The 22452-nt window shown below is 37.5% G+C and overlaps 3 protein-coding genes across 3 annotated transcripts; all 3 read left to right on the plus strand.

Moving 5' to 3' along the window:
- The first annotated feature begins 7849 nt into the window (after positions 1-7849).
- LOC127241961 (enoyl-CoA delta isomerase 1, peroxisomal-like) lies at positions 7850-9226 on the plus strand. Its single transcript, XM_051261261.1, has one exon. It carries the CDS (start codon positions 8025-8027, stop codon positions 8799-8801), a length of 777 nt encoding a protein of 258 aa, XP_051117218.1. The 5' UTR covers positions 7850-8024; the 3' UTR covers positions 8802-9226.
- Positions 9227-15299: 6073 nt separating this feature from the next.
- LOC127242011 (uncharacterized mitochondrial protein AtMg00810-like) lies at positions 15300-15743 on the plus strand. Its single transcript, XM_051261345.1, has one exon. The coding sequence runs from the start codon at positions 15300-15302 to the stop codon at positions 15741-15743; it is 444 nt and encodes a 147-aa protein (XP_051117302.1).
- A 1186-nt stretch (positions 15744-16929) lies between these two features.
- Positions 16930-19505, plus strand: LOC127242470 (pentatricopeptide repeat-containing protein At4g37170). The gene has a single exon (XM_051262024.1). The coding sequence runs from the start codon at positions 17291-17293 to the stop codon at positions 19376-19378; it is 2088 nt and encodes a 695-aa protein (XP_051117981.1). The 5' UTR covers positions 16930-17290; the 3' UTR covers positions 19379-19505.
- Positions 19506-22452: the final 2947 nt, after the last annotated feature.

A 22452-nucleotide genomic window follows, 5' to 3' on the forward strand; every position in this document is an offset into this window, starting at 1 on the left:
GAAGAATTTTTTTCTTTACTTAATGTTTGGTGTGGTTGAAATAAGCTACCTAACTCTTTTAAGAATTCAAAACTCACATTGATCAATAAGGGCTGACAAAAATAGCAGCATGCAATTATGGTCTAGCTCATTAGTATAGTGTTAATGCATGATGTTTAGGTAGAATTTTGATTTTGCAATTTGATTTTGATGTTCATCGTGGATGATGATGATTTGTTTCTTATTTGATATATAAATGACTTATAAGTTCTTTCATTTGCAGTCACATTTTTGTACATTGACTTCATATTCTTTCATTGATTTTTTTTTGTTGCTTTTTGATGTGTAGATAGAGTCGAAGACAATGATATGGATGATATAAATAAATTACCAAATCCGTCTCAGGAACATAACATGTCTCAATCACATCCACTGAAATTAGGTTCTTTCACGTAAAGCACCCTAAACTTGGCTAGTCAACCACTTCTTGGGGTTAGCAGTGAAAAAAAGAGCCCAGCTCCATCAGTTTATTCGCTCTTGTAGTGAATCAGTTCTTTGAAAGAAAAGAATCAAATAATTTGGGGCTACCGTTCATTCAACCGTTACCTCTATTTCTTTCCAAATCATTTCTATTATAAATAACATATTTAGTGTGTAGAGTAATGTCGGACTGAATTTGCTTAACAATATTGAACTATTTTTGTATGTATATTATAAATGATATGTTTGTAACATATGTGTGCTATTTGAATTATGTGGATTACTTGTAACCGTATCTGGCCTCAACATAATGAATTTGAATTTGATGGATTTTGATGTACTTCTTGGTTTTCATTTCGGTTTTGGGAGTGGATGGTTTTTAGGTTATTTGTTATTGTTCAAAGTCTGCATTAGGAATTTTAGTTTGAATTCTGCCTTTTTAGGTTGTTCGCTATTCTGGACGGTATGATTTTTACAGTGGTTGATGGTCTTTGCTAAATTTGAATTTGTTTTGGTATTGGCTGAAAGTGAATCATTGATGTGTAGGTTTTATATTTATTTATCTATTTTGATTTGATCAAAATTGGTTTGAATATGGATTGTACAACAAATTTTTTTTTCACCGGTTCATCTTCAAAACTCCTCTATCATCCTAAATTCCCATATTTTTAGTTTTCTCAACCTATTTATCTCTCAGGCTTCTCCACAACAAGCACAATCATATCATATTTCGTAGCATCATTCTAGTTGTTTCCACGTCCACAATCCATTACGAGGCAAGTTTTGTTTATCAATTACACACATGTATTTCATAAGGATGGTTAATTATACCTAGGTTTGCAGGTTGTAAATCAACCAGTGGTTTTTCCGGATGCCGGGAATTACATTGTACATTTATTTACCGGGTAGAGTGGAAGTGACAGTGAAGTTCCAATCTTCTAGAGACATATTGATCGAGTCAAATTTTTTTAAAAAAAAAGTTTTAGTAAGAACTATTTTTCTGATTTTGCCATGTGGCGCAATTTGAGCATCTAAATCACATGTTCTGAGTGTAAGAACGAATTAATCTAGCAACAACTAAAGAAAAGAGTGAATTTTGTATTTTTGTTACCATCACAAAAATTAATAGATATGATAAGACAAAAAGGAGTTTGGACTTACTAAAATTAAGATCGATGTATGCATAGACGTGTTGAAGAAGGAAATTTGGACAGTCTCTAAAATTTTTATGGATCCAAAAATTTATGGAAGGATCCGCAAATTTACGGAAGGTTCCAAAAATTTATCAGAGGATCCATAAATTTACGGAAGGATCTGCAAATTTACTGAAGGTTCCACAAATTTTTGAGAGGATCCGAAAATTTATAAAGTATCCGCAAATTTTTGAAAGGATCCACAAATTCACGGGATCTTGTGAATAATTGTCATATTACGGCTTTTAAATTTAAGGTCTGTACCTCTTAAGTTTGGCTACGGATAATATGGTTGTATCTTGATTTTAAATTTAAAATCTTGATAATTAGATAATAAATCTTGGTTTTTGGTTGACAAAGATAATAAAGTTTGTTACCAAGATTAAAAATTATGTCAATTGGGTATTTGGATAAAATCCCAAAATTAGATATATTTTTTAATTAGATTAATTCCCGTAAATTATTATTTCTATATCGAAGGGTTGTATCCCTTCATATTGTTAGTAGATTACAAATGTTGGGTCTATTTGCAAACACCGTTTAGATTCTATAAATAGGTTCAATATAATCGTTGTAAATTCAAATTCCAACATCTCAATCAAAGTTATTATTTCTTTTATTCTCGCAGTGTATTTAATTTCTCGCATTTTTTTCTTATTCCCCAATTTCTTACTATCAAACGTCTGGACAATGTATTTGGTACGAACTAAAGATTCAATTACCCTAAATACTCTAGAAAAAGCCCTTGGTTATCATCTGATCGAAAATTTCAATCCAAGGTAACATTTTGGCACCCCTAGTGGGACAATCATTTGTTTCTCATTGAAAATCATTTTGAATTCATCATATTACGATCAGGAAGACTTGCACGTTGTCTGATGGCTCGTTCAGAAACAGTAACATCAATGGAATAAACCAATGTCATCCACACGACATCTTCCAGTCTTCCACCACCCCCAACATCTATCACGGAAGGATTCACTCCGACTTGGTGGAAAGGCCGGCGCCATCTAATGGCCAGAAAACATCAAACATAGCCCCCCACGGCAGTACGGTCTTACTATCCGAAGCGATTTTCCAGTAACTTATCCACAGTTTTCTAGCTACAGCCCAACGGATAGCAAGTACAACCCCCCAGCCTCCCAAATTGAATGTAGTGTCGAAACATATCAATTACGGCCGCTTACTTCGGTCGAGTTTGGGAATCACGGCCAACATTGGCTGCAATTTCCAGTGCCATTTTTTATGGATGCCAACACCGCCCAAACTTATGGTACACCTCCAGAACCTATACACAATGGTGAACCATATCCCCAAAACACTCATCAACAGCAGATCATCATGCCATACAACAATATCTCTAGAGTCATAGCTTACGTTTATCAACCGTAGGCACTAGCGGCTTAGAGACCTAATGCCACTCTGGAGATACCACAGTGGAATTCTCAACCTGCGGTACAACCGTACAAGAACACCCTGATGTTGTGCAATTGGTACAAGACATCGTATGCCAACAACTTGGTGCTAAATGTCAAGGGTCGTACAAATTTGTATATTAGATACCTTTTCCAGAATGGGTAGAATGCAATCATCCATTGCCTCGACAAGTTAGAATTTTGGAGTCTCTTATGTTCTCCGAAGAAGATAGCCAGTCATATGTCGAACATGTGGCCAGATTCACAATACTTATTGGGTCTCTTAACGAATTCTACAAGTTGCAATTATTCTCTCTGACTCTGACAAGGACAACTTTTACTTAGTACTCATCCCTTTGCACTAACTCAATACAAAATTGGACTCAGATGGAAAGAGATTTCCATGATAGGTTTTACAGTCAAATATCGGAGACCACACATACAGGTTTAATAGAGACGGAACAAGAATTAGAGGAACCAGCCCCCGCCTTTATGAAAAAAAAAATAAATCAGACGAACTAACGGTCAGTGTCCAGTAATCATCAGTGATATATAGAGGAAAATGAGCCAGACATCAAAATCTGACTCACTAATATTGAGATCAGGAATATATTTCCGCGTCTGCGAAATCTGCTCAAGGCTCACAAAATTCAAAATCTCGCACAATTAACATCCAAGGTTGCTCGCTTGGAATGTCTTTTCTATGAAAAGGATAATAGAGGAAAACGAGCCAGACATCAAGTCGCGTTAATCGAAATAGAGGATGCGGTTAAAGGGTATGAACTCCTGGATATTATCGAGGAAACAATAATAGAACTTATGCTGGGCAAACCGTATACTTACTCTAATCTCAAGCCTCCAAAAGGAAAAGACATACCAAAACTTCAAAATGAAGACTGCTTGTTTGATATTACACAATTTGATGTTGTTTTTGATGAACTACTAAGAGGCGTTCATATCCGCATCACTAAGGGTCAAAAAGTGGCTTCGCTCTAGGAAGTTAAAAAGAGCTGGAAATGACATAATTCATTTTGATATTCCACCATAAACTGCCTCAATTTAGAACGACCATACAAAAGTCCATGTAGAATGGACGTCTCAAATTGACCAGAATGAATGTGGATGAAGAACCTTCTCCGAAAGTTCAAATTACAATAATCACAGTACAACCTTCCTCACAAATGAAGTACCCTATTTGAGCGATAGACCGCCCCAAGGACGGCCTCCTTCTAGACTTAATAAAGGTTAACCCAAAAGTCGAGAAGGTCAATATTTCAGTATCAATGCCAAGCCGCAGGAAAAAATTTATGTCTGATACACAGAAGAAAAATACTCAGGTACTGCCAGGATAATTTATCTAGCATCCGACAGAAATATCTTGCCCATGATCATCTCTAGGCTATTGTACAACCCCAGGCCACACATTCACAATTTGAAAATTTGCCACAACGGGACAAAGATCGTACGCCGCCTTCCCAGATGATTAAAGGACAATGTCGTACTTTTACCAAACCGGTAGCAGAAGTGTATACTCACGAGAAAATATACAATGTCGACTATATGAAAGACATGGAAGCGTATCAACCACAATCACATATCCCATTTTCAAAGACCAATTTCACTGGAACTTGGGAACATGGTGGAAGGAAGGATGTCCCAACGGGATTTTGGGTTGCAACACCCTGAGCTTTCCCGGTCTCAGATACATCGACGGCAGAGACAATATATAGATCGGAGAAGAGAGCAACAAAGACAACTCCCATGTTACATCCCACATGACCTGCCCCCTAATGCACAGAAGGTTATTAAGGAGAACTGTAACCGACCCGAGTCACCATCCTTGTATTGGATAATAGGAAGCATGAACCCCGACACTTTGACAACCGGGCCTCACCTTCAAAGAAATCAAGATCTCCATCCGAAAATTTCACCCAACAACAAACTAATAAGATGACCCCGAGATCGGAGGTTCACACATCAGTTGACAATTTCGTAGTTAAGCATATCACTCGACACAATGACCAGATGCCCAATCAACGTACTCAGCCAAATTACACCTCAAGACACAAGAGCAATGATGTCAAATTATGTGGCCAGAAGGTTGGACCGCTGAAAATGAACAATATCTTCGGGAATTAGATGCCAGCATTGCAATGATGGAAGAACAACTTGAGCAGGACAACCTTTTAGTTAAAGACGCCAGCACCATGTCGGATATATCCATGATAACCGCTATACCAACTTACAATGAATATTTACCGGAATTTGATACATGGGGCAGAGATAAAGGGCCATGGGCATGTTTAGCCGCTGATGACGAGAATGTTAGAATCCACGGACTATCTTCAGATACATTTATACCATTACCACCTGATTCTACAAATCATCTAAAACCACTTTATGTCAAAGCTCATCTTAACGGCAGACTGGTTGACAAAGTATTTGTGGACAAAGGCGCAATATTAAACATCATGCCATATACTACATTACAGAATATGGGTAAAACTAAGTCTGATATCCTAAAATCATATATTAAAATGATAAGTCTTGCAGGTCAACACACGGAGCCCCTTGGCCTTTTGATTGCTGAGATTGATGTCGGACCAAAGAAAATGTCATCAGTGTTTTTTGTTTTGGGTGCACCAACTACCTACTCTGTGCTACTTGGAAGGGGTTAGATCCACTCCGCTTATTGTGTTCCATCCAGTCTTCACCAACAATCAATACTTTGGGACGGAGACAAAGTCGAGATGTTAGAAACGGACCCCAAATACTGACATTTACGAATCAATGTTATACCTAAAAAATATAGAGCCAGTTACAACCATGGCATCTATGGAAACCAAACCATGGGACCTTTGTCAATTTACATTCCAAGGGTTTCGAATGTTATACACAGCCGGGGATGAGGCCGAACCCAACAAATGAATTTTAATATATTAGTAGCAATTAAGAAATTATATCAACGGCTGGAAAACACTTTTGGATCCACATTTTCAGCCAACACTCCGATTTCTATACACCAAACCAAGGCCACAAGCAACCGATGGCCCGATGATGAACCTTCACCTATCTAAAAAATTACCTTGCGGGAGAAGCTCAGGATCCCTTGGATGAAGTAAACCTGGGAGCGGATGCCTAACCACGACTAATTAAAGTAAGTAACCTTTTAACACCAGATTAGAAACAACAACTTACCACATTAATACGGAAATATTCTGATTGTTTAGCATGGTCTTATGAAGAGATGCCAGACTGGCAAGAGAGTTGGTGGAACACAAGCTCCTGATCAAGGATGGTTTCCGCTCTTACAAACAACCGCCGAGGGGTTTTTGTCCAGCATTGACGCCCAAGCTCAAAGTCAAGATCGAAAAGCTCTTGGTGGCCAATTTTATAAGAACTTGTAGATAACCTGAATGGTTATCAAATATTGTACTTGTAACAAAAAAGAATGGCTAACTCAGTATTTTTATAGATCTTAGGAACCTGAACTTGAAAACTCCAAAAGATGAATATGTAATAGCCATTGCTGACATGTTGATTGATGCGGCAACAAAGCATAAGTTTTTATCCATAATGGATGGTTATTCTGGTTATAATCAAATCTTTATAGCTAAGGAAGATATATCCAAAACTGCATTTAGATGCCCAGGTGCTCTAGGCATATACGAATAGATTGTCATGCCGTTCGAACTCAAGAACGCAGGTGCCACATACAAACGTGCCATGAACATAATATTTTATGATCTCATTGGACATGATATCGAATTGAATTTTATATAGATGACATTATAGTTAAATCATCCACATTATATTCTCACTTAGCCTATTTGGAATAATCTTTTATTAGGATGCGACATCATAAAATTAAAATAAATTCAGCTAAATGTGCATTTGGTTTATTTGCAGGAAACTTCCTTAATGTCCTAGTTCATGAATGCGGCATCGAAGTGGATAAAATCAAAGCTAAAACGGTCTGTTGAAACCGAACCACCAAAAAATGTAAAGGAAATGCAATCTCTGTTGGGAAAAATCAATTTCTTACGCCGCTTTATATCCAATACCACAAGAAAGATGAAAGCTTTTACAAAGCTCTTAAAGAATTAAGGACAAACACAATTTTTTTGGGGTCATGAACAACAACAACAAACCTTTATATATAACTTGAATAAAATTTAAATTTAGATATAATTTTTTTAAAAGAAAAAACTTAGTAATATTTTTTTTTATATATAATATCATATTCAAAATAAATATAAAAATTAAATCAGAAAAAATTAAAATATTATATAAAATATTTAAATAATATTTTAATATAATATCTTTTAGAAAATAGTTTATAATATAATAATAAATAAATTAGAATAGAAAAGTTATTGAATAAAAGTTAATAATTTTGATATAATTTTTGTTTTGTTTGTCTTTAAAAATAGATTCTTATCTTTATTCTCTCTTGTGGAAATTAGGCACAAGGATTCGATGGCTGTCCACTTAGTCTGATAGCATCATATTAAGATTGATGCAGATTCGCATTTTCTAATCATAAATGCGAAATCAGATGCAAGAAACATAAATGGACAAGTGCATGCCACCCTGGCAAGGCAATCAATACATAAATAAATGCAAGTAGCGTAAGTTTTCAGATAAATAACTGTATCATAATTACATTAGGCATTGACTGAAATTTTATTGGGCCTCGACAAGGAACGAAGTAGTTACAATTGAATTGAATTGAATTTTCATATGCCTAAGTAAGTATTATTTTCTTTAATTAATTTAAACGCACCTAAGGGCCAATGAGCAGTCCTAAATGTGCTACTCTCTAGACTAGTGTAGGTGCCCTCGATCTTCAAAATAAAACGTTGCTTGTTGGAGTGTAGATGGAGATGCAGATGCAGCAAAATAATTTATTAGTTTTCATCATCAGTGAGGAAAGGCAAAGCAAGGGGAGGCAGCGATGTGCAGTTTGGATAGGCGCGGCGATGTCTTCATCCTGACCATCACAGGCGACGATGAGCATCGATTGAACCCCACCAGGATCGACTCCATCCGAGCTGCGCTGAGGCGGGCCAAGTTGGAGACGCGCCCCGCCGCCCTCATCACCACCGCCCAGGGGAAGTTCTTCTCCAATGGCTACGACCTCGATTGGGCCTTCTCCCACCAGGACCCGACCCGGCGGCTGGACCGGGCGAGGTTGATGTCGAGGAAACTCCGCCTCCTCGTGGAGGAACTCATTTCCCTGCCGATGCCCACAATCGCCGCCGTCACGGGCCACGCCTCCGCCGCTGGGTTCATCCTGGCCCTCTGCCACGACTACCTGCTGATGCGGAAGGAGCGAGGGTTTCTATACATGAGCGAGGTCGACATTAAATTTAAGATCTCGGCCTGGTTCACGGCGATCGTGAAGAACAAGATTGCCTCTCCTAGGGTTTGGAGGGATGTAATCTTGAAGGCGGAGAAAATCACGGCGGACAGGGGTGTGGAAATGGGGATTGTGGACTCTTCCCACGCCACAGCCGGAGGAACCCTGGAGGCGGCGGTGGCGCTGGGGATGGAATTGGTGCGGCGCCAGTGGAGTGGCGAAGTGTATGCTGGGTGTCGTAGGGTTATGTTTGAGGGTGTGCTGGCTACGCTCCGGACAGACGAGACGGTCGAGGATTCCGGCCAAATTGTGGATGATGATGATGATGATGATAAGGCTGTCATTGGGAATATGCAGGTTTCAAAATTGTGAGCTTTGGACTACCTTACCTACCTACATTGATTTCTTTACTATCAAATATGTGGTTGAGTCTTGATTACTGCTTTCTGGTATGATGTTGTATGCCCAGTTCAGTTCATAATGAAGAAATGAATAATCTTATGGTATGAGACTCTACTCTGATGCATGCCCGACGTTTTGGAATAGTTTCCTTTGTGTTGTATGATGCATCTCTTCTGGAACTTGATTATCCAATTGTTTGATTGTTTGGGTTGGTGGTCTTATGTGCAGCTTAAGTTGATAGAATGTTTGTTGTCAAGCAAGGTAAGGTATTGACAACAGCAAGGAGAAGAACAAGTGCTTCAGACTCTCCTCAATGGTTGCTTAAATTGTTTACTCAGTTTGAACTTGCAGCATAATAAAGGTATATATGAAGTGATGATATTGTGCATTTGAGGCACATTTTACATATTTATTAATTTCTTTATCTAATCTAATCTAAGGGCGAATAGAATACAGTAGTAAGTTAATATCTATCTATCTATCTATCTATCTATCTGCCTCAGTTGTTGGTAGCTGCTGCTAATAGAGAAACCAATCCAATCCAAACCCAACCAAGCATGTAAAGTCATGCCGCCACTGATAATGATTTAATTTCAAGATTGATTTTTGTGATAGCATTTGGAACTTGGAAGGGAGTGTCTGCCATTACAGGTTCACATAACATCGGATCAGATCAGCCACATTACTCAAATACTACTCCTTCCATCTAGCTAGCACAGTTATGTCATCTTTTATTTTCGAATACCGATTAGATTGATTTAAAAAATGAATATAAGTAAAAAATTAGATTGATTTAAAAAATAAATATAAGTAAAATATAGAATCAGTTCGATTTTTATTTTTTTTGGATGAATTATCATAAAAATAAAGTTTTTAAAAAAAAATAATATTTTTTTTTATAAAAATTTTATAATTTAATTTTAAATTTTATTAATTACATTTAAAAATTTTAAATTAAAGTATAAAAAATACTTTTTTAAAATTTAGTTATTTATATTTTAAAATTTTAATTTCGGAATAATATGTAAATTAAAAATAAAATTACAATCTAATGTTAAATTATTTTTATTTTATAATTTATTTTCAAATTTTGTTAATTATATTTAATAATTTTAGAATAATATAAAATTTATATATTTTATTTAAATTTGATATCTCAATTATAATTTAAAAAATTTAATTGAAGTATAATATATAAATTAAAAATAATAATATAATTATATTTTTTATTTTTTAAAAATATAATATATAATTAATTATTTTTATATTATATTATATTATATTATATTAAAGTATTTTATTATTATTATTACTCTCTCCGTCCCATAACAAATTATCCATTTTTTCATTTTAGTTCCCCTAACAAAGTATCTATTTGTTTTTTTAGTAATTGTACTATCTACCTAACATTACAAATACCCTTACAACTTACAATATATTACACAAATGCTATTACATTTATATCACACAATATTAATAAGTTATTTTAGTCATTTCTATTTTATTTTTACTACATTTCAATATAATACTAATATTTCTAAAACTCCGTGCAAAAAACAAACGGATACATAGTTATGAGACGGATGGAGTATTATTATTATTATTGTTGTTGTTGTTGTTGATTGTAAAAGTTCAACAATAAAATGTAAAATTCAAAAATATATTTCAAACTTGAACAAAGAGTGTATGAGATCACAAATCCCTAGGCAGACCTAGAAAGCTAAAATATGATCCAAATGAGATTCTCTTGAAATTTTATCTGATTGAAGATGTCTGCTCTCTATTGGTGAGGTTGCTTATATACGTATCAAATCAAATAGTCCAGAACCACTTCCATGTCGGTTACCCTTGAACCGCCCAAAAAATCGTGTCCATGTCGGTAATCGTAAAAAAACTGTTTTCACGTTGGTAACCGTAATCCGACGTCGATTACCTTTGAACCGTAAAAATATTGCTTCGACGTCAGTAATCGTAAAAAACCGCTTCTATGTCGGTTACCTTTGAACCGTCAAAAGACTGCTTTCACGTCGGTCACCTTTAAACCGTCCAAAAACTACTTTTATGTCGGTTGCCAATCTGAACAGTCCAAGATTCGCTTCCGCGTCGGTTACCGATCTAAACTGTCCGAAACCACTTCCTCGTTGGTTACCTTTATAACCAACCATCCCAAGGCCCTTACTCAAACGAATATATTGTTTGAAGGACCAACTGTCTGATCGGTTGGGTCCAAAAATCATCTCATCCGAATGGGTCTGGCCCACCACTGGACCACCACTTGGCCTATCAATTCACCCTTCCTAGACTCCAACCCTAGTTTTATTTTTTGTGTTCAACAACTTGTCTCCCCATCATCTGACCCCCAAACGTCACCCGTGATCAGCCCCAGCAATGACGGTTGGGAGTCTCGGACTATTGAACTCTTTCGTGAGTGGTGGTCGGTCATATGGTCTCTGGCTGCTGCATACGACCAAATGATTCCAACTTCTTCTAGCCGTCCCACTTGCTCTTGTATCCGACCGAATGATTCCAATTTCTTTTAGCCGTCCCAACACGGGCCCTGCGCAAGAGGCAAGTATCAACCCCATGAGGAACTGTTAATGATTGGTCAGACTGAGGAACCGACCAAGAGGCAAACTTCCTCACAGTCAATGCGCCCTGAGATACCAATTGTGCTGCTTAAGACATTGTGGGCTCCCGACCAATATTGCCGACTTCTTTTGAGCAACCACCAGTTGACCAACCAACTGCCGACCCTTTATCAATAAATAAATCATACATGTCTCATAATTGTTTATCGAGCCTTTTTGTTTCTTGGTTAGAATGACTTCTCCCCGCATTGAGTAATTGGGAAGGTTCTTTGCAACCATTCATCGTAGGTCCGTACCCTATTGGCAGTCATGTTGAGGACCTGATTCAAGTACTCAAACAATTAAATTTTAAATTCAAATTTTCTTCAAGGGACATGAGGATAATGCAACGTGTAATTTGTTTGATGAAACGTATCTCCATCAGATATGAACCTTTGAGTGACATCTTTAGTCGCTACCCTGATCTTGATCACCACATGGACCTGATAGAACATCATGTCATGGCCATTTTACCTGATTTGAGCTGGAACAATGTATTCTCCCAATAGATCATTATTCGCACGACTATGTGTTCTGGTGGATCGGGAACACCAATCTTTATAAGACATGATAACTCGTACTGGAACAAGACCTGGAAGAAATGGAGGAACATTGGGAGCAATACCAACATGACCTTGAAGACCTTCTCGATGAGGAACCAGAATGAATTTCCACTAGCTGGGATGAGGATTCTGAATCGGAGAAAGATGAACATCCTTGCATCACCCTCTCAGACGACGAATAAACCCTTCAAAGGGTTTGAACCCTAGATGGATTCAAAATAATTTTACTGGATAACTATTCATTGTGACCTTAAAAGGCGGGATAATATATTTTCAAATACTTTGCATTAATGTTATCATGTACCACTTTCCTTTCCTAGTCCATAATAATGAATGCCCTGTTTCCAATTTCTTGGTAAACTACGTAAGGTCTTTCTCAATTGGGGGACCATTTCTCCAATTGGTCTACCTTTTTGTAGGTTGGCAAAATAGTTTTCCAAATCAAATCGTCTTCCTTAAAAGTCTTGTAAAGAGTTCTTTTATCATAATGTTTGGCATGCATCTCGCCATATTAGACCATCCGATCAATCGCCTTCAAACGAATAACATCCAGATCCTCCAACTGCTGCATCATACCTTGCTGACATTCTTTGTCAAAATACAACGTGGTGTTAGCAGTACGAATCGATGGTACATGAAGCTCGGCTGGTAACACTGCATCTTGTCCAAATGTGAGCTGATATGGCGAAAACTCCGTGGCTGAACTTCTGCCATTACGATGTGCCCAGAGAGCCTGAGGCAACAGCGTATACCATTTTCTTGGATTTTCGCCAATCATCTTCTTTATGATAACAATGGTAATCTTATTTGCCGCTTCTGCCTGACCGTTAGCTTGTGGATAATAGGGAGATGAATGATGCAACCGAATATTAAAATCGGCCAGAAATTCGACGAACTTCTCCCCAGTAAAAGCCAAACCCTGATATGTGATAATAGTGTGCGGAACCCCAAATCAGTAAATAATTTGATTTAAAACAAATTCAGTTACCTCTTTTTCTGTTGCATTCTTCAAAGGAATAGCCTCGACCCACTTGGTGAAATAATCTTTCGCGACTAGAATGAAACTGTGATGCTTCGAAGAAGTCGGATGGATTTTACCAATAAAATCCATTGTTCAGGCTTTGAATGACCATGATTTGACCAAAGTCTGGAGGTCCATAGCCGGCATATGATTCAATGGTCCATTTCTTTGACATCCTTGACATCCTTTGGCGAACTTAATGCAATCCTCAAATATTTTCGGCCAAAAGAATCACAAGAGATGAATAGCCCACTTCATATTTAATCCCGCTCGATGGGTCCCGCACGTCTCACTATGAACTTCCTGCATCACTTCCAGTGACTCCCCTAGCTCCAAACATCTCAATAACAAACCTTCGAACTCCTCTTGTATAGGATTCCTTCAATGAGTTGAAATCGTAATGCCTTCAACCGAACACCTACGAGTGCAACCGAATTAGGCTCTTTTAGATATGCAATGATATTTTCCCTTCAATCGGTCAGGACTTCCACACCCGTGTTACAAACAACCGCACTTATCACCTGCCTACAAGCACCTTGAGCCAAGTCATCTGCATGACAATTTTCTGTCCTCGAGATATGTTCAAAATTGACTTCTGAAATTCTTGACAACAATCGAAACACTAAAGCTCTATATTGTAGTAAATGAGGGACATTGCACGCATAATGTCTTGTTACTTGATTGATCACCAATACCGAATCCCCTTGAATCACAACCGACTAGACCTTTTTTTCAACCAAAGCCTTAAGTCCCAGAATCAAAACTTCATATTCAACCGAATTATGAGTCATTGCTTCCAACTGCAATTACAATTTAACCTTTTGGTGTCGGGCCCTTTCAGAACTATACCTGCTCCCGATCTTTCCCCCGAACTTGATCCATCAAAAAACATATGCCAAGTCCGAGTATTCACATATGGTACGAGCCCCGTATTTTCTTGTTGTTCCCCTTTAACGACTTGTATGTTAATGAAAATGGAGCTAACTTGATTGTCCATAACTTCTCTGCATAGTTGGTCTCTACAAAATCAACTTGATCAAATCTACCTTGGAAACGACCTCAACCTCTTTGGGGAGTAATAATGCTCCAATTTACTGCAGGCGAACACCAGTGAGTAACACATCTTCTCGGGCATGGTATAATTCAACTCAGGCCCGCTAGAGTCTTACTCAAGTAATAAATCGCCCTCTCCTTTTTATCTTCTCAATCATGTGCCAACAAACAACTCACCACCTTATGAGTATTTGATAAATATAACCTGAGAGGTTGGTCGCCCCGTTGAGGCATCAGGATTGGTGGTTCAGCAAAAGTCGTCTTGATGGCTTTCAAGGCTTCTTGTTGTTTAGTTTCCCAAACGATTTCAAGGGTCTTTGCCCGTAGTAATTTCGTAATAGGCTTTATTTTCCCTGCAGCATTAGTAATAAATATCTTTAAATAATTTACCTTGCCTAGTAAATTTTGAACCTCCTTGACCGACCTGGGGGGCTATATTTCTTAAAGTGTCTTGGCCTTGTTTGCATCAGTCTCAATGCCTCTTTCATATACTAGAAAATCCAAGAAGTTTCCTGCTAACGCTCCGAAAGAGCATTTCGTCGGGTTCATCTTCAAGTTATATCTCTTCATTCCCTGAAAAGCTGCCTTTAAATCTTCCAAATGGCTTTCGACATCGGCCAACTTAACGATCACGTCATCAATATAGATTTCCATAGATTCACCACTGAGATTGTGGAAAATAGCATTCATCACCCGTTGGTATTTTGCCCTCGCATTTTTCAATCCAAAAGGCATGACTGTCCACTCGTATATCTCTAATGCCCCTGGACATCTGAAGGTTGTTTTGGGAAGAAGTGTATGTTCTACAACGAGAAGGGTTTAAGATATCATGTGAAGAGCATAAATTCTATAAGTTGAAGAAGGCGTTATATGGCTTATGACAAGCTCCACGAGCATGGTATAAGAGAATAGATGATTTTTCCAGAAAAATGGTTTTGAACGAAGTGCAAGTGAACTAACATAATATCTTAAAAGGCATGGTGAAAAAGATATTATGATGGTGAGTTTGTACATCAATGACATGATTTACACAGGTTCATCAACGTAACTCATTTCAGAGTTCAAGGTAGCTAGGATGAGTGCCTTCGAGATGACCGAACTTGGAAATCTCAATTATTTTCTTGGCTTCGAAATCCGTCAAAATGAATGAGGTATATTTTTATCACAACAGAAGTATGCAACAGATTTGTCAAGTCAATTTGACATGGAACAATGCAAATTAGAAGCTACTCCTATGAATACAAATGAGAATCTGACAACAAAAGATGAAACTGGAATGGCTGATGGTCAAGAGTACAGAAGCTTAGTTGGGAAACTCGTCTACCTCACGCACTCTCATCCGAACATCAGCTTTGCAGTTGGAGTCATATCACAGTTCATGCACTGTCTTACCAAGCATCATTTCGGAATTGCGAAAAGAATCTTGCGATATATTGCGGGCACGAAGGAGCTAGACATATGGTATCACAAAGGAGAAAACCTTGTGCTAAAGGCATATACAGATAGTGACTGGGCTAGGTTGCTTGACGACCGAAAAAATACAACTGAAAATTGTTTTATGCTTGGATCAACTGTCATTGGATGGTCATCGAAGAAGCAACCCACAATTGCTATATCTACCGCAGGGGCTGCGCAAACTACTGCATGATTTGAGGCAACATCAACCAAAAGCAACTTAAGTATTTTGTGATAATGAGTTAGCAATATTTATGACAAAGAATCCAATCAATCATGGAAGAACAAAACATATAGATATTAAGCATCATTTTATATAAGACTTAGTTGCTAGAGAAGAAATCAAATAGAAGTTTGCAGATCAAAGAAGTAGTTGGCAGATGTGTTTACAAAAGCGCTCCCTCAAGCTAGGTTTGAAAAAATCCGAAACAAACTGAGGGTTTGCAACTTTGGAGTAAGGGGAGTGTTGAGCAGACTGCTCCCAAAGTTACGAATTGTTTAATTAAATAATTGAAAGTAAACTCAGTCAAAGTTTATCCATTTGAAGTTGCTTGTTTTTAGAGTTTTTGTTTTTGTTTTTTTTGTTTTTGTTTCATTTCCCCAGCTTATGTACACCAATATATAGACTTTTCGAGAAATAATACATAGAAAAACATTTTCTTTCTCTGAAACTATTTGGTTCAATTGTTTTCTACACACGTATTCATATAATACAAATACATCAAATGAACTAACTACACATTTTACAGTTTTATACAACATAAATAATAGTTAATTTCAGCACACTACATATTGTACTACAATACACTAGCAATTATAAATCAACAACACAAATACATGACTTAATAACATATGCTATAATCTTATACAATATAAATAATAAATAAGTTCATCATATCACATACTATTATATAACACACTTATACTTATAAACCAACATGTAATTTTATTACAAGACTGTATGCTATTTGTATATATTGTCGATGCTAATTTGAAATCAAATTATGATTTTAATTTTTCAAATTTAACACCCTAACCATTATGTCGCTTTGGCGAGAGTTGTGTAGTACTCCCTCCGTTCCAAACACCATGCAACATTTTCTTTTTGGTATGTGTCAAACACGCTGCAATATTTCTAAATTAAAAAATAATTAATTATACTTAATCTATGTCTCCACACTTTATCTCATCGTATCACCCTAATAAAAAATTAAAATATATACTTCTCTCTTCATCACATCATTTAATTACGCAATTATTCTACTTAATATTTTTCACCTAAACTCTCGTGCACCTTAGTTGGAACGGAGACAGTATTCTTTTAGTTTTAATACCCTAATCTTCATCATTGCGCCGCCTCCCCCTTTCTCTTTCCCGTCTTCTCCCTCTGCTTTTTATTTTTATTTTTATTTTTGTCATTTTCCATTACGTTTCTACTTGTCCTTGCTTCCCGCCAACTTCGTCTTCGTCTCCGTTTCCTCGCGAGAACGACTCGGAAGAGGGACGACGACCTCAGCCTGAGAACAACGTCTCTCCTGCTCCAAACGGCGACCGCCTTCGACAGCTTCCCTTGCCCTAGCGAGTAAGTGGGTGTAAGTGAAGAGGAGGGGGAATTAGATGGGGGTTTTGGTCCAGAAGACAGACAATAACCAAACAGACCCTTCCTGTTTGTATGAGATCTGAGTTGGCTGCTTCATTCGGGAGAAGTCGAATGACAGTTTCTGCTGCAGAAAGATAACAATGAAACCAAAGCAATTGTTGCGAGTATTATTTAAAGCTCCTGTTCTTGGCTCAGACCTTTTTGCTTCTTCCTTTTCTTCGCAGGCTCGTTTCAATCAAGCGCCGAATCCTCGAGTGCCGATTTTCAGATCATCGAGAAATGCTGGTCAAGTAGTTAGTAGGCTTGGCGGAGCCAACAAATTTGAACAGACAATCGATCATCTTTGCCAACAAAAGCGTTTGAATGATGTCCTTCGGTTGCTCGAAAGCGAGGTCCACCAAGCCTCTGCAACTTTGTATGCGCCTATTCTTCAGCTTTGTATTGAGAAGAGAGCACTAGATGAGGGCAAAAGAGTTCACACTCGCATTAGGGATTCGGGTTTTGTGCCGGGGATTTTTATTTCGAATAAGATCCTCCAGTTGTACTGCAAGTGTGGGAGTATCTTCGATGCGCAGAAAGTGTTTGATGAAATGCGTGAAAGGGATGGTTGTTCATGGAATATTTTGATATCAGGTTATGCCCATAAGGGTAGCTTATCGGATGCTCGCAATCTGTTTGACAAAATGCCTCAAAAAGATAATTTTTCCTGGACGGCTATGATTTCGGGTTATGTAAACAATAAAGAACCTGAAAATGCATTGGAATTGTTCAGATCGATGCAGAGAGGTGCTAAATTCGTAAACAAGTTCACTATATCTAGTGCTCTTGCAGCCTCTGCAGCCATCCAGTCTCTACGACTTGGAAAGGAGATTCATGGGCATATAATGAGGACTGGGTTGGATTCTGATACGGTGTTGTGGAGTGCTTTATTAGACGTTTATGGAAAATGTGGGAGTGTGACTGAGGCGAGGTGTATTTTTGATAGAACAGTGGGTAAGGACATTGTTTCATGGACAGCAATGATGGATCGGTATTTTGGTGATGGGAGGTGGGAAGAAGGTCTCTCGTTACTCTTTGATTTCTTGAGGTCAGGAATTAGGCCGAATGAGTATACATTTGCTGGCATTCTAAATGCATGTGCAAATCGTGCTGCAGAGGCGCTTGGCAGACAGGTTCATGGCCACATGATGCGGATTGGATTCGATCCATTCTCTTTTGCTGCTAGTGCACTAATTCACATGTACACCAAGTGTGGTAGCGTGGACTGTGCACATAAAGTATTTACACTGCTGCCTGAGCCTGATTTAGTTTCTTGGACTACTTTAATCAATGGGTATGCTCAGAGTGGTCAGCCTCATGAAGCTCTGGAGTTGTTCGATCTGTTGCTTATATCTGGTAAGCGGCCCGATCACATTACATTTGTTGGTGTTCTATCAGCTTGCACACATGCTGGTTTAGTTGATAAAGGTCTAAAATACTTCTACTCAATAACTGAGGAGCACGGATTGAACCACACAGTGGATCATTATGCTTGTGTGGTGGATCTTTTGAGTCGTGCAGGCAGGTTCAAAGAAGCTGAAGATATGATAAACACAATGCCTATGAAACCTGACAAGTTTGTGTGGGCTTCTTTACTTGGTGGGTGCCGGATTCATGGGAATCATGAACTTGCAGAGCAGGCAGGCGAAGCCTTGCTGCTAATTGAGCCAGAGAATGCAGCTACATATGTTACACTTGCGAATATTTATGCTGTTGCAGGCAAGTGGAGTGAACTGGAGAAGGTTAGAAAATTAATGGATGAGAGGCAAGTGGTGAAGAAGCCTGGTATGAGCTGGATTGATGTGCAGAGGGAGGTCCACAGTTTTGTAGTTGGAGACCAATCCCATCCGAGATCAAAGGAAATATTCAACTTCTTGGAGGAAGTTTCAAAGAGAATGAAAGAAGAAGGGTATGTTCCTCACACAACTTATGTTCTGCACGATGTAGAAGAAGAGCAGAAAGAGCAAAGCCTCTCTTACCACAGTGAAAAACTTGCTGTGGCATTCGGGATAATCAGCACTCCAGCAGGGACTCCAATTAAAATTTTCAAGAATCTGCGAACTTGCGGTGACTGTCACTCTGCCATTAAATTCATTTCAAGCATATATGGGAGGAAAATATTAGTACGCGATTCAAGTAGATTTCATTGCTTTGATTCTGGGAGGTGTTCGTGCAATGACTATTGGTGATGATGATTCATGAGTTCTAAATGAATGACTTCTTGTGGTAAATGAACCGTTGATTTATTTCAAAAAATAAATTAGAATTTGATTGCATGACTGTTTTGAGTTTGTTGTTTATAGTTCAAATTTGAGTAATTCTCTTCTTTCTTCACAATTATGTTCTACTGATACATGCTTGTGTAGACTGTTCGATTCTTCTATTGACTGTTTTGTGCAACCCATGGCAGGTCTGTTTACTTTTGTTACATTGAGAGGAATTTCTGAGATGTGTATTAATAATGAAATTAAAATAGACCTTATAAATCAAATAATAACAACTTAATTTAGTAGATATATCTAAATAATAATTGTAACACTACGATCGGCTCAAGCCGGAGTATCACTGTCACGCCACACTGGAAGACTTATTCATCAACCAACAAGGCATACATTGCGGAGGTAAGGCTAAAAAAATACCCAACACAAGCAAGAAAATAGAATTTAACACTAAAGAACACCGGCTTCGGCTTATTATTTAAAGTAAGTAAGGTCTGAGTCAAAAGCATAAGTTGAAAATTAGTTCAAAAGAAAGCATTCTATAAGATAGACCGTTCTAATTCCTCCTGATGGATCATGTGACGTGAATGCATCGTTTAGGCATAACAGAAGTACCTATAACCTACAAAAAAAAATTTGTAGAAAAAGCGTCAACACGACGGTTGAGTAAGCACAATTAATCAAAGGTAAATCAATATGATATATGTCATGATTTACGAGTAACTACCATAAAATCATTTGAAGAAAAACAATTTGAATAAAATGTCACATATCACAAAAAGACAACTCTCACACACAAGTCTTTTATATCTCTCTGTTTTTTTTTTTTTTTTTTAAATTCTCAATTAATTGTGAAAAATACATCTCAAAGAAAAAACTCCACTATGCCTTAATTAGGTTCGGCTTGACAAATTTTTCTAACCTTATCACTTCGTTTGACACATCACATGATTACACATAACAAATATAAGGTCACAATCCTCAAAGAAAACTCTACAATCGGTACATAAGGGAAGCCCAAAGTATACATAAGTTAACTTATTTATTAGTTTGCGATGGATGGCAAACGGCCATGTAACAGCCCGTCGGCTCAAACCGGAGTGCCACCGTTATGCCACACCGGAAGACTCATTCATTAACCAACGAGCTCTACGTTGTGGCGCTAAGACTAAAATAACCATTATAAGCAACTAATTAGAGATTTAAAATTAAAGCGCACTGGCTAATCATTTAGATAAATAAAGTTCGAGTTAAAAGCATAAGTCGAAAAATAATTCAAAAGGCATTAATTTTTAAACATTAATAATGGATTTTCAAAAGCATTCTAGAAGATAATGTAGTTCTAGTTCCCCCGATGGATCATACGACGTGGATGTATTATTTAGGTATAACGGAAACACCATTACCTACAAAAGGATTTGTAGAAAGAGGGTCAACACGACGGTTGAGTAAGCGCAATTAATCGAAGATAAATTAATACGGTATATGTAACACCCCGGCCGGCTCAAACCGGAGTGTTACCGCCACGCCACACCGGAAGGTTTGTTCATCAACCAACGAGTCCTACGTTGTGGCGCTAAGGCTAAAATAACCATTACAAAACAACTACTTAGAGATTTAGAATTAAAGCGCACCAGCTTATCAATTAAATAAGTAAAGTTCGAGTCAAAAACATAAATTGGAAATAGTTCAAAAGGCTTTAGTCTTTAAACATATTTAAGGAATTTCAAAAGCATTTTAGAAGTTAAAGTAGTTATAGTTTCCCCGATGGATTATATGACGTGGATGCATCATTTAGGTATAACAGAACCATCATCACCTACAAAAAGGTTTGTAGAAAGAGGGTCAACACAACGGTTGAGTAAGCGCAATTAATCGAAGATAAATTAATACGACATAATGTCACAAAATCATTTGAAAAAAGTAATTTGAATAAGATGACACATATCACATAAGGGTAACTCACACACACGAGTCTTTTGACGCCTCCCTTATCTCTTTTTTATTCTCAAATAATAGTGATGAACACATCACGAAGAACACTCCACTATGCCTTAATCAAGGCCGGCTCGACCCGGTTTTCCAACTTTATTACTTCGTATGACACGTCACATAATCACACATAACAAGCAAACCCTCAAGGAAAACTCCACAATATGTACATAAGGGTTCGAAAGCCAAAGTACACGTAAATCAATTTATTATTAGTTTGCGAGGGGCGCCAAATGGCCCACAACTCTCTAGTCTCCAATAATACATACCAAGAGGGGATTGTACGCAATCCAACCCTCCATCACGGATGACCATCCAAAGACCTTTTTCATCGTGAATGACGGGCACCTCGGAATCACCCGAAAAGGGAACCCGCCATCTCGATCCCTTGACCTAGCCCATTCGGGTTCTAGTTCGAGGTTAGCTAGTTATTCTAAAATAATAGTATACCCTCACGTGTTTGCAAGACACAGAGGTGGAAGGCTATGCCTTATCATCCAAACAATCGACGAGTTGATCGGACTCGACGGGTAGTATTAATTACCAATTTGACTCAATACTCAACATGCTATTAGGCAAATTTGAAAAAAGAGAGCTTTAAACTCAAAACATTCTAATTGTCAATATTTAACCCACCAAAAAGTGGAATATTAAAATCCAGCAAGTTCATTATAATTTCGCTTTATTTCGCCAAACAAACATTCGAATAATATGTCCATCCCAATAGGCATAAATCATTTCCCAAAAAAAAAAATCATAACTAGGTTAGGGCAAAACTAGGGTTTCAAACTCATTCCACAAATTCTACGATTTTCACTTTAAAATATTATAATAATATTCACATAAGTCCCATGAGACATTATAATCAACTTTCTAGAAGAATTGACAAAACCTAACACTTTTAGGGCAAATCCATTTGAAATTATTAAAAAAAATATCAATAGAAGTGGTCTAGGGATGAGAACATATCATCTATGTAAGATTAATCCCGCTTACTTTAAGGGAAGAGACCAAAAGGAAGAGTTTTGGAGAAGAAGAATTACAAGGAAGAA

Source organism: Andrographis paniculata, unplaced genomic scaffold, assembly GCF_009805555.1.
Source record: "Andrographis paniculata isolate CXL003 unplaced genomic scaffold, ASM980555v1 Contig86END, whole genome shotgun sequence".
NCBI lineage: Eukaryota > Viridiplantae > Streptophyta > Magnoliopsida > Lamiales > Acanthaceae > Andrographis > Andrographis paniculata.